The sequence below is a fragment of the Drosophila obscura genome, unplaced genomic scaffold, assembly GCF_018151105.1.
Source record: "Drosophila obscura isolate BZ-5 IFL unplaced genomic scaffold, ASM1815110v1 contig_1, whole genome shotgun sequence".
NCBI classification, from domain to species: Eukaryota; Metazoa; Arthropoda; class Insecta; order Diptera; family Drosophilidae; genus Drosophila; species Drosophila obscura.
Genome location: NW_024542679.1, coordinates 8356481 through 8373152, shown reverse-complemented (window position 1 = coordinate 8373152; position 16672 = coordinate 8356481). Strand labels below are relative to the sequence as shown.

Here is a 16672-nt window from a genome sequence, read left to right as displayed (position 1 = left end):
TGTTTTGATTGCAAGCGAACTGCAATGATTAATTAGGGGTAGCACGAGTTTCTGGGCTGTTGTGCACCTTATAGAGAGACCCGTAGTAGCCGCCGTAGAACGACTTTTTGCGTGCTGCAAGGGGAAGAAGAGCTTCTGTGTTGTGTTTTGTTGTGCTGACTGTAGCGCTAATTCGATGAGACACTGGAACGTGCCAAATGTCAACAGAACGTGGGACAAACACAAAATCCAATTCATAAACCACCTGATTTACCTTATTTACTTGTGGTATGATATCCAGAGTTTTTTCAAACGAAATGCGAATTTTCCCAGCAAGTTAGTTCCAGATATTTACACAGAAAAACCCCCTCATGTACAGTACGTAGCTTCTAATTGTGCGGCTGTCTATTTAAAATTCATTGGGAATTAGAACTCTCAAATTAAATTGAAAATCACGTTCACGTTCGTTTGTGTGTTTCCGTGTGCAACATATCTGAAATAAAAGCATTTAATTTGTATTGATTTCTGGCCGGAATTACTGGATCATTTGATTAGCGGTTAGAACAGATACGAAATCAACTTGGAAGCAACTTCATTGCTGATAGCTTTCTTTGTAGGCAATCAATGGGATCGATTGGCACTTCAACTTTAAGCCCACAGAAAAAAAACAGATAAAAACTCCCTAAGCAGGGCGCAATAAATCAAAGAAATTAAAACTTCATGGGGGAAATTGTCAAAATATATTTCTCTTCAAGTCTCCATATTGCTTTTAGAATTATATTTTAAATTTTTTCCAGGCAGCTCAGTGCAGCTCATTAAAGTCAAACACATTGCATTTGTTTACGAGGCAGCAAGTCATCAACCGACCCTGCCATCTACTTCACTTTTACAGCGGGGCAAACAGAAAACAGAACGGAGGAAATCTAATTATCGCGGCCAAGTTCAAGGGCAAACATAGAAAAGCGACGGAGTACTGCAAAGCGGGGGTTCCTTTCCTTTCGTGGAAATGGAAATACAGATAGACAGATCAGATGGATATGTAGATAGAGAGAACCAATTTGCATTTGTGGAAAATTCTCAAAAGTGGTGGGGCAACAACTGCTAACGGGAAAATCTACATCACGTGTCCCGCCCAGTGGGAGGTTGGGCGTATTTGTGGTACTTCATTCGTAGCACAATGTGATGTCAGAGCACTGGGGCGTTCCACTTGCAAAGGTGCAAACAAGCACACAAAGAAATGTACATTCACTTATGACCCCACGAGATATATTCTGTGCGGATTGTGATTAGCTTTTTAATCAATGGAAATGTATTTGCTTGACCAAATTGGAAGAAAAACATTTCTCTGTCAAGTTCAAATATGTTCTTTTGTTTTTCTATATATTTCTATATACGAAGTATGTATCTATATCCACGCAAAGACAGAAGAATTTTTTGTGACGTCTGGCTGGTATCGAAATCAAAGGAAATGCGTATAAAAAGCTGGCAACACCCACACTCAGACTTGAAAAAAATAAAATAGATCTTTTGTGGATGATCTATATAGCTAAAGAGAGCGAGACAACTGTCCCAAGAAATAAGAGCATATTTTATAGAATTTTCAGAAAATTTTCTGGTGTGAAATATTTATAGATTTGTGTATTTTGAGTAAATATTTTCGATTCATAAAATATCTTATATAGTACGTATAAGACATAGACGAGACCACATATCAATTGCCAAGCCCCCCTATATTTGTTGGTTAATATTTGGCTAGTATTTAATATTAATTTCATATTTTATTAAGAATTTAATTTAAAAAACAGCTAACCTACAAGCAAGTTGAAAAAGGTTCATTCTTTATAATGAAATTTACAACTTTGACACGTTTTTGTATTTATTTAACAGGTTCTCTCCTGTCTCTCTCTTTGCTTAAACTCCACTTCATTAACTGAAAGTAAACGAAATTTTATTGGTGTGAATGAATTGTCAATATGGCATGAATTTAAATATTTAATAAAAATTTTATTTTAATAGATTTCAATAATTTGATAAACAACTTGTAATTCGTAGCTATTCCCTGAGACCAGTAATACTTTTAGAATGTTTATACCTATTATTAGAAATCAGTTCTCATAAACTATGAATATATTGAACTTTAACTAAACTCTTTTTCGTTTGCTTCCTTACATTGATTCTCTTCCTTCTACGGCCGTTCTGTTCGGGCTCTTCCGTACATTCTGTGGGAATACTAAGTGGAGAAAAACGAATACAAAAGTGGGGGCACGTGGACAAATTCGATCTCCCCTGTTCTTGCCCTTCCCCTCATAACAATCAGTCAGTCATTCAGTCAGACAGACAGACATCTGCTCGCTGCTGCACACTGCACAAATGACTTTGATGACTGTTTTTCGATTCCGTTTTTTTTTTGTTATGGGGCACTAATTTATATTAGTTTCCCTATAGTATTCGGTTCTCTGTTCTCCAAACGGAAATGGATCATTAAATGAGAGATTAGCAGCCTGCAAAAAAAGGTAGCAACTATGTCAACTTCCCGTTAAAAATGCCACTCAACCTTTGAACAGAGTGCGGAAAAAATAGAAATAAAAAACTTGTTTTAATAAAGGATTAAATATCTGTGTTCTGTACTTTCCAATAGAAAGTCTTAACCTATCTAGTTGAAGAACTACAACTCCATCGATAATCTTTCTTCCACATGTGAATGTATTCACACTTGTTATTTTTAAATTACAAAAAAAAAACATTTGGCCAGCAACAAGCTTATGTAAATGCAAATCCTCGCCCCTCCACTCAACTTCCCATACACCAGACTGAATGAAAATAGCCCTCGCTTCAATAAGAAACTGAAATTACATTCATTTTGGGTTTATTTATATTTTTACATCTGTTTTCATAACGGAGACTGGCGGTTCATTACCGTTCCAGCGAACAGAAACCCGTTTTCATGGCGGCAAATGATCAAAAGTCGCATTTTATACCCATCGCAGTTGCAGTTCTAATTGATTGCGTGGATATCTCCTGTAAATATAAGCGGAAATGTCCTCTAATTTAAATTTATATACGAAACTCTTATATTATTTTTAAATTAATTTAAAATTTGCTGTTGTTATTCCCAAAGTTGAATGAATGGTGCGTGGCGTGGCCTCTGGCTGAGTGGTCCACAAAAATTCTTATCAGTGTTTCCAAGTGGGCAAGTTCGCTCCGAAATTTTAGTTTCGTCCCAAAAATCTCTAGTCGTACGTTTTATTCATCATTCGCTTATCATCTAAGAAAAACACATGACAAACTGTCAAAGTCAATGCTGGCCAATGTCATGCCCATGTCTAAGGCTGTACGTACTATGTATATAATTTCGAAGACATTTCCAGCCGTTTATAATAAATTACAAATGAAGAGGAAAGTGTCATAATACCATATGATTAAGCAAGTGGATATGGTTCCATTTGCAAGAGCCCTTTCTTTCCCTTGAATGCTATCTTGTTTATTCCTGGAAACGGATACTTCACTTAGTCAATTGTTGCACCGTCTAATCAGTGTAAGCAAAAGCCTTGATCGATATCCTACGCTGATAAGTTGAATGGCAATCTATATAGGCACGATAAGAACTTAGATATAGACAATAAACCTTCAGAGTGGCTAAACAAATGGATATTCGTGATGAACTGTTCACACAAATTAGCGCTCTTTTGTCTCGGGCACTGTGAAAATAGTTAGAATTATTTTCGCATGCTGATTAAGTGAATTTCTTGGCTCTACTAGAGGCGTCAATAAACCTCACCGATAAGAGGCTCTAAGGTCAACAAATGGTGTGTGCAAATGGTGCAGGAAAAATCTCATAAAAAGCCTGTGCGACACATTAATTAGACATATAAAGCGTCTTATCAAATTGTCGGGTTAAGGTTTAATCAGTTACGGCTACTGTATAGAATCTTATCAAAATGAAATACAGAATTGCAATCGGTTGAGCTTTCAACATTTTCCAGTCACTAGGCGCCCAGCACAGCCAGCTAGCGGGTAATTAAAAGGAAAATGTGCACATGTAATATAATACATATAATATAAAATATATAAAATATAATATACTATATAGGTGATTGAAATTGCGACATGCGAGACAGCGAACGGCCCACTTGGAGCCACTGATAAACCCCTGACTGACCCCTCATTGAATGCAGTCGAAGCGATAGGCGACAGGCCCCAGCCTCCAGATAGGACACGGATCTGGCGACACCTTCTTTTTGGGGCTCGTCCACAACTCAAATTTGTTTTTTCGTCACTGCAAAACCCACAATTTTGGCTCCACTTGACACCCAACAAAATCGTAATCTCAATTGTTGCTAAATAACAATACGAATGGGCGTATGGGAATCAAGTGCAAAGACTTTGAACTTGTACCCAGCCAAGAACAGAGCAACGGAGAGATTCCTCTGGGGGGGGGAAGCTTCATGGTTGATCGACTCGGCTGACTCTGTTCCACGATCTGAGGGCAATCCCCATTGGAGGCCGCAAAGTAACCTCGTATTTTACTTTTAATAGCTGATTAGTGGCACCGCAAAAAACTGGATTGCGGCAGACAACGAATGGGATAAACCCAACAATCTGTTTTCGGACTCGTCCTCCCATAATATTACCTTTCCCCGACATTAATGTAGTTCATTATGGCAATCCTTATGGTCTAGATCTTATCAGACGTTCGGGTTAAGGTTTTCCATCCCCCTTCGTTAACTCTCAAATCTTATCATTTGCGGCTATGTATATCTTTCGGCCATAGCCCCCCGGTGTCTGTGTTTTTTTTTCTGGAATTTTTTGTATCTGAAAGCAAGCAATTCCATAAAGATTTCTTTTAATCAAAGTAAAGTGCGCTCAATTGACTCTCATAAATTCCCCCACTATGGCTAGGTATTGTATTTAAAATAGTTTCACTTTTTAGTGAATTTAATAAGGAAATCTCTTGTTAAGGTTTTTGCGCTGTGTGTGGTTCGGTTCTCTGATCTCTGATGATGGTTGATGTGGATGTACATACATATGTACATATATGTGGGGGCGTGTGTGAACAGCATTTATAGAGTTATATTGTCACATTTATCGCTCTACAAGCCGTCAATCAAGCATTTTGTCCCAAGTATTTATAGTCCTCGGGCAGGGACCCTATTGACCGATTCACAATGCACTCAATCAATAAATCGAAACCGTCATCGAGCCTGCACATAAATACTTCAAATGTTAGCAGAAACCCATATCTGGAACGACTTGGCTGGGGTTCTGATATGGAAATCTATTGGTTCGATGGGTGTCATAAAGCGATTTGCCAGCCGAAATACAATGCGAATGACATAACTCCGATAAGACGTGACCGAGATAAACCCGGTTAACGGATACCCCCCTGTGGGGGAACTCGTACTCGTACTTTAGTTCTAATATTGCTTCATGGTTTTCGCTCCCTGATAAGAGCTCGCCCACACACGCACACATCTCCATTCCTTTCTTCTAGCTTCTCTGGCAGTCTGAACGAAAACAATTTGATCGATGGTTGAAGACATCTGTTCGGATATTTTGCAATCTTAGTTTCATTTAACGATATAAATTAAAGAATATATAATTTTAAGCCATTGGAATATTAATATTAAGTTGTGTGGCATATAGTCAAAAAAAAAAATAAAAAAATAAACAAGTGCTGGGAAAATTCCAGCGCAAAAAAAAAGTAAATATTAACATTAATAATATTTATTTAGCACTTTAACACATTTCGGGTTCGATTTAAGCTTCGCATCACTCCACTGGCTCTACAGTTTTAGAGTTACTGTTTGAGTGCTACAGTTTCAGATTAATTGTAACCAGTTTGAATGTAGGAACAAAAAGCTTGCAATAAATGAAACTTTGGCAGTATTAAGCTTTTGACTGAAAGCAAATAAATTCAAAGGGAAAGCTCTGCTTAATATACTAACGAATAAGAATAAATAAATATATAAAAACTACAAACCACAATTACAAAACACCATGAATAGATTCAAATTTCAATTTAAATTCAAATACATTTTTAAATAGACGAATTTTTATTATTTAAGCCCAGTATTACCACAGAAAAAAGGACAAAAAATAAATTATGATAACTTAGCCCAAATTAATTTGAGGAAGAACAAATTTTACATTTAAAATTTATTTAATTTATTGCCTTGTATATTTTGCAGGAGACTTCAATTTCCTTCCCTTGAAATCCGTGAGCTTTAAGTGTAAGTATAAAATATACATAAATCGTCTTTATGAATAATTAAGAAAAATATTAAAGCGTAATATATTTGTAATTGTTTTAATACTGACCCAGAATTGTAAACATTTTTTTGGGATATTCTATAAATTTCTTTTTCGAGGGAAATCTTCGAAAATTTCATTAACTTGACGAACAATTGCATGCCTTGTTTTATTTTTCCTCTAACCAAGGACATGCCGCCCACATGGCGCACATACAAATGTATCTAGAGATACGTTCACCTTGAGGTTGCCTTATTGATTTTTGGGCAATCCATTTACTTGTGAAATTTGTGGCTGACTGACTGGCTGACTGGCTGGTATTCATCAGCTTTATGTTGGCCCTGTCACAAGTTCAAATGTAGGTCGTAGATCAAGAATGAAACGATGATGGTGTGTGGCGATGGTTGGGTCAGCAGAAATATTTGCTAGGTGCACTTGAACTGAGAACTGAACGAGAGAATCGCGTGATTTATGTGCAAGCAAAGTAACTGCATAAATACGAAAGAAAGCATTTAGATACACACGCGTACATGCATGTATGTATCTACAGCCATGCAAATACATACATACAAATGTATCCACATGTTTATGTACTCTGTTCTGCGTTTGTTTCTGATTGGTGGAGATTTGGGGCTTGGCTTTTGTGACGTCACGCGCACAGCACACGCCCCTCTAAATGCCACAGAGTAGCTGTATCTGACAGATACAGACCGTTGCGTGACGTAGCCGCTGACGTAGGTCAAACAAAAATCAGAGACTATGTCAACCTGGGGGTTGACAGCCCAATGCTTTTGGGCTTGCTGTTACGTAAGGGGCAGGCCAGGCCCAATGCCGGCATTTCATCATTGCTGAGTTTTTGAGGTGTTTTAGCCCTTTGCCCGCCCTTGGCTTGCCGTTACCATAATTAATATACATACACGCTGGTACACACAGGCATACATACACACAGTTGTGGATTGCGTGTAGATACAGATACAGAGATACATTTGTGTACATGAAAATGTGTGTTCTCGCAGCAGGTGAGCATGCTTTTAGGCGCCGCTGTGCGCCTGATCCCAGCATGAAGCGTGCCAAATGTTTGGTTGAATTCCAAGTCTTGGCTTGGCTGCGTTCTCATGCTGAAAGGAGAGCCGGATACAAGGGGTGGTGGTGGTGGTGTGAAAAGTATCTACACGGGTTACAACCGCGGCGGCTCTTGTCCAACTACGAGCATGTGCAAGACTTTGGGGGGTAATTTCTGTAGATGAAGGATATTATTAGAAATATTAATATGATGAAATGTTCCTAAAATGGCCAGGGTCTTAGTTTATTTATTTACTTTTATTGATTTGAGACCTGCGTAATATTTTTGTCTAGAAAAAAATTTATTTATTTATTAATTATTACAGTTATCGAATTTCCGCCCATTCATTGTCTACTTTCCAAATTGTCAAAACTAATTTTTCATCAAACTTCTATTCATATCGAAAACAAACGAATATTTTCATTACCTGACGCACTTACCCCAACAATATTCAATAGGTAGAGGGAAGCCTCATTGCACTGTCATGTTTATTCATAGGAAAAATAAATAAAAAACCGAAAAGCAGAAAAATACGTACTTCATTGAGACGCAGAGACCGTAGATAGGAAGCATAATAAATTGCTCTTGAGGGTCTTTCGAACAACATGTCTTGCCAGCTAACGAGCACACGTGATCCAAATATGTAGAACCATCGAATATACGAGCTGTATGCGTTTGCATAGCTAATCAAACAATGCCAGGGCAAATGGTATTGAAAATGATAATGGAAATTCATTTCACAGAGATACAAGTACGTGTAGCTATAGCTGCACACATGCACGACTACGTCTGTATCCAAATTCAAATCTTAATCTGAAGAGGGGAAAGCAGTGCGATTGTTTTGCAGTTCTGTATCTGTATCTGCATCTTAATCAATGCCGTCAATAGTATATGCAACGTGCGGATCCTTCTCCATGGCTATGCGATCCAATAAACAAATTGATTGAATTGTTAATCTTTTCATCATGAAATGAATGGCGGTGGCTATACAATTGCTGTGATACATGAATACACTCAAAGAAAAAAGCCCTAAAATTGTAATATATACACTCCAAGAATGGGAATTGTAAAAGAGAAAGTGGTACATTTTAACATTAATTTAAAACTATTTGAATAGTATATTTCAGACTTTAAATGAATATTTTATTTTTAGAAATAATAAATATTTTGATTTAAATATGTTTAAAAGATATAATATTTATGTGAATTTGTATATGTGTGTGTTTGTTTCGACTGTTGCATTTTTATTTATTTATTTATAAGATGAACTCTACAGTACAATTAATGATTATAGCCAGTGCAACAAGGAATTCAGGCAGTATTCCATTTTTTTATTGAGTATATATATTTTAAGTATATCTTGAACTCTAAAGAGAGTTTTTCCCCGGCTTTTCCAACATTTTGCATAGTTCGAGTTGGAGAAAATTTAGAGCAGATTCAGAGATCAATTGCAGGATCCATAAATTTGCATTGCCTTTATTATAAATAAAGTCCCCCGAATTAGTAAAAGCGACAACATGCTGCAAAAAACGAAGGCGTAAGGCAGGAGATGTCTTCCATGTGTTACTCAAACCATTCACTGCAACCAGTCGCCTGCCTGCACTCTACAACCGAACGCCAGAGAACCGAATAAGAAGAAATCAAAATGAAAATAAAAAAAAAACACTGAGTGGATTTAAATTCCAGTTTGAGAGTCAATAGCCTCTCGCCAGCGTCATCGTCGTCGTAGTACGCTACCCTACCCCAAGACCATAGCCATGGCAGACCAGCCATGCGGCATAGACGTTGAAAGAGAGACCGGGACCAGTTCTCGCAGAGAAAGAGAGCAGCGAGAAACAGACAGAGAGAGAGTGAAAGATGGAGAAAGAGAGAGGAGAACGAGTCCAGAGCCCGGCGGAGGCCTTTTTTTATTGCTTGGCGCGCCATTTGCTAGCCATCATTCGTTGCGTACGGATTGAAGATACAAAGATACGCGGATACCCGATTACTTGTGCTGCTGCTGCCGCCTCCACCAAAGATACGCGACTCGAAAATTGTTAAAATTTCGAACACTCTTCATATCCAAAATATAAACATATCACGAAAAATTCCTAACATATCGGAGTAACATATATTTTCGGTGAAAGACCCAAAAAGAAATTTTTGATTTTTTTTTTTGGACAGCAACATGTTATGTGGTTGAGTGCGCATGCGCCCAAAAGTATTCTCTATGCTACGTGGGTGGCCCCAGCGATAAAGGACAAAAGTCTCCGATAAAGGACATACATATTTACATATCCAGACGTTTCAGTGCTCGTATTATTCAACCAATTTTGCGGCGCAGTGCCCTAAAGTGCAGTGTGTGTGAAAAAGTGCAAGAAAATCGAAAAGAAAGGAAACGAAAAGCTTCCACATATCAGTGAGGACAACATATCCCTACATATCCAAAACCCAACCGCAGTTTACATAATCCCTTGAAGATGTCAACAGCCTCATCGAGCAACTCCAGTGCTGGGGCAGAGGAGGCCCCAAGGAAGCCTGGCAGCAGCAACGAGGAGAGCTCCCACCTGCTGGAGGCCGCCGAGAACGGTGCCAAATATGGCTCACGCCAAGCGGTAAAAATCATCAAGGCCAATGACAATGGCTCCACCACACCCCATGTAGGCAACACACAAAAAGATACTACTCGTATTTCATAGATACACTTCCTGGTGATGGTTATAATACCCAAGGTTAAAGGTTAAAATTAAGCCTAATTCGGGTTTGACCTTGGCCAAAACAAAGCAAAAGTCCAAGTAACGCAGTGAGAAATTAATCAAAAAGTTCAGCTACCCTTCCACTATATTTTCTTCAATCAGATTCCGCTTCCAGGAGATGAAGTTAGCTTGTATATGCCCGGAAGCCTATGAGCTTATCGCAGATGCCCTGCCTGAGTTAGGGTACCAAAAATGCTCAATGTTTTTCCAGAGCAAACAATCTGAACTGTTTGTAAAGTAAACGCCAGGTCTGAAAGCAAAATTATGTTGCCGCAGGAAAAAAGAGAAATACAAGATATAAATAGTTCAACAAGCAATTATCAGCAGTTTATTTCTTTCCACACAATACAGTTATCTACATTTGCGTATAGGAATATGTTAACAGTTATGAAAAATGTCATGAACCAGATACACAATATTTTCATTTTTTTCCAACATTAAAAAAAAAAAAGATACATGAAAAATCGCAGCCCAAAATGATAGATCATCGAACTTATCAACCTTAACGAGCCCCATTGGGCCATGGGGCACAAGTTGAAAACTTTCTATTTTTATGCTCCATGTTGTACAAGGTCATTAGCGAACAGAAAGAGAAAAGAACACAGACAAAGACAATTCCCATAGAAATTCTGCCAACAGAAACAACAAAATATGATGATAAGAAAAAGGGGGCGTAAAGTAAAAATAAACCTATTCCCCCGAGAAGGGGAGTAGAGTAAAATTATGTATTTATAATAATACTAAATATGATATGATATGGATGTGTCATTCATGGATGCTCATCATTCATTGTAGTATCGGTCCAAATCGTTCCAATGAGCGCACAAAATTAGTCAGAAAATGTTAATGGAATTTACTAAAAGTAAATAAAACGTTGAACCATCGAAAGAGTTGTACCATAACACAAATTTGGGACTCTGCCGTAATCCCAGATACGATCGCCGAATTGTGATCAGCATTTGAATAGATTTTGAAACTGGATCAACAGAAGTCGAAAAACCAACCGACAACACACAGCATTGGAATAACAATGAAATAACCCAATTTCTGGCAATATAAAACATGATTTTTATGGCTTTATTTTATCCATAAAACTGTAGTCACTTTCATTTATTCAAATTATACATTGAGGTATTATACAAAAAAAGGGACATATGTATCTTTCATTTAAAATCAGAGAGAAATGGTATAGTAAAAGGAAAACCAGCCTTAAATATTCGGGTTTTAATTACAAAAATATGGAAAATATCTGAAGTTTTTTTTACCAGCATTTAACAGTGTGAATATTACATTTTTACATTTTAGGGACAAAGAAAAGTTGCCTTGCCTTGCAGTAAATTTAAAAAAAATGCGAGTCTCAGAGATACTTTTACACTTTTCCTGCTGTAAGCCAAAGGTTCAGAAGTTGTATATAAAGTTGTAAGACCCCAGGAATATCCGAATGGGAATTCTTCAAAATGCAAATGCAAATTATATTGTTTATGGGCCGGGAGTATTTTAAATCAGGTTGGACGAGAGCTAGTTAAATGTTTATGAAGTAGAATTTTGCGTGGAATTTCTTTATGCTTTATTAATTTTGTGAACCAGTTTAATGGAATGCCACTGTTTGCATACATATGAAGCGCACTGTTGCGCCCCGCTGGCCACTGCCACTGACATTGAAACGAACTTGGACTTGGCTTTGTCGCTGACACTTGCTCTCCTCCTTCTTCTAGGAAAGCGAGGAGGAGCTGCTGTTCAGAGGAAGAGAGGCAGGCAGGGTCGTCGCCCACTTAGGGACGCCCAACGAGTTCCTACTCGAGAGCTTCGTTAGCTACTTAATCTAAATTTAGATGCAGAATGCCTGGGCAGGGGATTGAAGAGACCACATTAGCCACAGACGGAACAGGCGGATAAAAGCCAAGAGCAGCCAGAACCAAGCAGAGCAGCGCAGAGCACAGAGTCGTCGAGAGGCGCATATCGATTTCAGTGGGCTATGGCTTTAACGCTTCGTTTACTTTTAACTGTCAGTCTGTGGCAGTCTGGCAGCAGGCCGGAGGTGTGTCCCGACACCAAGTAAATATGTGGGCGTCGTTCCACCATACCCCTGCCACGGCTCTTTGCTTGCATTTCACGGAAGTGATTTGTTCCCGGGCTCTCTGGCTGTGGGCAGAGATTGGGATACACAGGGAACAGTTCAAGAGTGGGCGGCGAGGCAGCAGCAACGGCGAGAAAAACGCCCATAAATTACACATGTGCGCCTTGCAAAATGAACGGGGAAACATTTAAGAGTTCTCCACAAAGAGTTTTCTTTGTAATATTTTCTGGGAATATTTTCATTTCATTTAAATGATTTTCTCCTAAGCATTGGCAAATGTTAAGCTCATTAAATATACCGAATCATAGATCAGAGAGCCTCAACTGCATTCTTATACAGAGCGATCCATGCAAATGCCATACCATAATATCGTACATATCTGAAGTTCCTGCTCACTGTACTAAGCCTAGTAAAAAAAGCGGAATCTAAGGCAATTATTGATTGTTTGGGGGGTGGGCGATAACCTCAACTTATATACCGATTATAGAAGAATTTATGGCCTAATGAACGGAAGTCAATGAGCCATATTACCACCCTTGGTGGTAGCACACTAAATATATACCTATATACATCCAAATGACCATTTTTAATCGCTACTAGCCATGGGTGTAGCTTGGAAGAGTATAGGGGGTTTTTACTATACATAAAGCCATTAGCAAATTAAAGTTTACCTTTTTTTTAATGAAAGATTACACCAAAAAAAATTAATCAAATCGAAAGTGCATCTAATCATAATTCGATGCTGATATAGAAATTGTTACTCAATTGGAATCTGAGGGAGAGGAGAATTTACTTATCTGATATGGCTTTTTATTAATTCCCATGCTAATAATTATTAAAATTTCAATTGATCAAGTAGCTTTCAAGATTCAAGTGATTTAGGCTTGGGTAATATGTAGAAGTTTATTGGACCCAGAGTTGCCAAATTAACAATAATTGATAAAATTATGTACGGGCCATTCGGTGACCACGTGCCAGCTTTGATTTAAAATTTTTCCATGGGCCGCTGTGGGGTCTTAACCAATTTTTTAACCATTCCTGAGCCTGTCAGTCCGATCGATATTCAAGCGTAAAGCCCAGTATACGGGTCGCGACTTCTGTTTATGTGATCGGCATAATGAAATAATGAAGCACTTGACAGCGACCACAATCGTGTGAGAGCATAGCCATGGCAATAGTCCGTCCGAATGGTTATTTGTATGGAGGAGAGTCATAAATATAGGTGCATAAATGGAATGCCCACTATCGGGTACCCACTGGGTACCACTCCCCCCGTTGTGTAGCGCCAATAAAGGTCCTAATCTCTGGGCTGGGGGTAGTAGAAAGAGACGAGAGACCTTATCATGGCTTATGGACGGAATGATTTGATATGAGTATTACCTGGTACCTGTACCTGTACCTATACCTGGTACCTGGTACCTATAGTTAAAGCAGCCGCTAATAGCAGGCATTCAGTTAATTTAAGTCGCTCAAAGAGGCACGATTCACTTACATTTGACACGCTTCTCTTTGTCCGCAGGATCAGGAGAATCTACTCGGCAACATGGTGCACGCCTCCACCGAGAACAAGTCCAGGAAGCTGCCACAGTATGTGGCCGCTTTGGCAGCAGCTGGCGGTGCCTTTGCCGCCGGTACCGTACTGGGCTGGACATCGCCCGCCCAACCGGAAATCGTGGTCAATGGCGAGGGCTATGACTTCCCCGTCAGCGCCACCCAATTCTCGTGGGTGGGCTCCAGCATGAATCTGGGCGCTGCCTTTGTGTGCATACCGATTGGCTTCCTCATCAGTATGATTGGACGCAAGCTGACAATGCTGTTGTTGGTCCTGCCATTCCTGGTCGGCTGGGCCATGCTCATTTGGGCCCCATCTGTGGGCTTCCTGTATGCCTCACGCTTCATTCTGGGTCTGGCCGGCGGTGCCTTCTGTGTGACAGCTCCGATGTATACGGGCGAGATTGCCCAAAAGGATATACGCGGCACGCTTGGCAGCTTCTTTCAGCTGATGATCACCATTGGCATACTGTTCGTCTATGCCGTGGGCGCCGGTGTCAATGTCTTCTGGCTGAGCGTCATTTGTGGCATAATACCCATCGTTTTTGGCGTCATATTCTTCTTCATGCCGGAATCACCCACATATTTGGTAAGATAAACAAAACACGGTTCATTGAATGCCCTGCACGATTTGGAGATACCATTTTGAGTGGATTTTGTAGCTTCAATCAGCAAGTCAATCGGCTATCTGAAGTTAACGAAGTGTCCAAAAGATATGGGAATTTCCAAGCAAAACAAACGATAACATTACATACATACATACAGATACATACGAAATTCAGTCTTATCAAGTGGAATCTAAGAATCTATCCCCGTCAATCAACAGGTGGCAAAAGGTCGTTCGGAAAGCGCCGTCAAGTCCATTCAGTGGCTGCGTGGCAAGGAATACGACTACGCACCAGAGTTGGAGGAGCTGCATGAGACCGATAGGGAGATACGCGAGAATAAGGTGAACGTTTTGGCAGCCCTCAATCGACCGGTGACCCGCAAGGCATTGGCCATCAGTCTGGGCCTGATGTTCTTCCAGCAGCTGTGCGGCATTAATGCCGTCATCTTCTACTCTTCAAAGATCTTTCTGGTGGGTAGAGACTGCCAAGCAGAGTACGGATCGAGTGGTAACTAATTGTGTTCTCTTTCTCTTTGTGTTGACAGGATGCCAACACCGGCATTGGCTCTGAATGGGCCACAATCATGATTGGCATTATGCAGGTGGTGGCCACCTTTGTCTCCACTTTGGTGGTGGACAAGCTGGGACGTCGCATCCTGCTGCTGGCCTCCGGTTCTGTGATGGCCCTCTCCACCACCGCCATTGGCGTGTACTTCTTTCTGCAGGATCAGGATGCGAGCAAGGTTGAGACTCTGGGCTGGCTGCCAGTGGCCAGCCTCTGCATTTTCATTCTGATGTTCTCCATTGGCTACGGCCCGGTGCCATGGCTGATGATGGGCGAGCTGTTTGCCACCGATATCAAGGGATTTGCCGGCTCCATTGCTGGCACCACCAACTGGCTGCTGGCCTTTGTGGTCACCAAGACATTCGATGATTTGAACAGTGTTCTGGGCAATGGCGGCACATTTTGGCTCTTCGCTGGCCTCACCGTGATCGGGGTCTTCTTTGTCTTCTTTGCCGTGCCCGAGACAAAGGGCAAGAGTCTGAATGAGATCCAACAGGAGTTGGCTGGCAACAGGACCACCATCGCCACCACTCAGGCGATGAATGGAGCGGAAAAGTAAAGCGGATGTCGAACCGCCCCAAAATCACTGTTAACTTTGCTGTTATTTTATGTTTGATTTAGGTTCGCGTTTTCAAATTGATGTTTAGAATTTTGTTTGTAGAATTGACTGCAGATCGATGGAGGGAATCAGAGATACGAGATAGAGAGTTAGAGAGTTGCAGCCATAAACTGAAACTAAGAGCGAAGACTGAAGGTCCACTGCATCATACATATACGAGCTGCCAGAGAGACAGAGAGAGCGGTTAAGTCCTTTTCTTCCTTGGCAGCCACAGAAAAGACAACAGCAATTTAAGAAAAAAAAAACAAGACATATTATCTATGTATATTATATTGTATGTATAGTGTGTATTGTATGCCTATTTAGCATTATATTGCATTCTTTTAAAAAAAAACACACAAATTTAATGAATTTTCCGTACGATTTTAAGTCAGAATTCGCCTTTGTTCGGGTTTTAATCAAAAGTGTTTCTATTTTACAATATATATATACATGTATATGTGTATGTGTCTACGAGTATGTACTATATATATCTACAGCTGTCCATGTCTGTTACTTCGAGAAGCATTCAGTCGATTCTGATTTACTTAGCATATCCTCCCTTTAAGTTGTAAACTAAGCCACGCCTTTTGCCACATTTATTTATTTACGCCCGATGCGAAATATGTTTATATATATTTTATTAAATAAAACCATATAAATATACATATATACATTTTTTTATAATTTTAAATACAATAGCCTGAATGGTTTCCTTTCCTGAAAGCTGAAAAGCCGCTCGGTCTATCATTGTTAAACGTGCATATATAGTATTTATGGTTAAACTAACTAACGATTAAAGTGAGATAAATAGTGTATCTATATATTCAATATATGATGTTGTAAATAATCGTCTTCGGTTGTTTTATTCGATTTTGCATTCCACTGTTGATCATCCTGGACAGCGGTTGTTGAATCACCATTGGCATTCAGGGTCGGCTTTCTCCGCCATGCGAGTATCTTTATTGCATCCAAGACGCTGCCGTGAAACCGCAGCTTCATGCTTCAGGCTGCAGTCTGTTAAAGGACTCCTGGAGCCGCTGCATGCGACCCAGCAAGTTGGTTAATCGCCTCTGATAGTCTTGCAGTTTCATTTCGTTACTCGTAGGATCGTTGGCCATTACTTTGGTGTTTTTTTACTCACACAACTTTTTAATTTGGATTCACATACAAAATGTATTTTATTCTGATGTTTTTATACCCGGTACTCAGTTAGTATACCCGATCATAGCATTACCCGATGTCTAT

General features: G+C 39.7%; 1 protein-coding gene across 3 annotated transcripts; it reads left to right on the top strand.

Annotated features, from left to right (window-relative positions):
* The first annotated feature begins 6146 nt into the window (after window positions 1-6146).
* On the top strand, window positions 6147-16274 carry LOC111070456 (facilitated trehalose transporter Tret1). Of its 3 annotated transcripts, none has more exons than XM_022360999.2 (4): window positions 6147-6209; window positions 13623-14243; window positions 14481-14732; window positions 14807-16274. In XM_022360999.2, exons 2-4 carry the CDS (start codon window positions 13647-13649, stop codon window positions 15383-15385), a joined length of 1428 nt encoding a protein of 475 aa, XP_022216691.1. In that variant the 5' UTR covers window positions 6147-6209; window positions 13623-13646; the 3' UTR covers window positions 15386-16274. The 3 variants fall into 3 exon arrangements, with proteins under 3 accessions (XP_022216691.1, XP_022216688.1, XP_022216690.1); XM_022360996.2 differs by lacking the exon at window positions 6147-6209 and adding an exon at window positions 9291-9930; XM_022360998.2 differs by lacking the exon at window positions 6147-6209 and adding an exon at window positions 9292-9885.
* The last annotated feature ends 398 nt before the right edge of the window (window positions 16275-16672 follow it).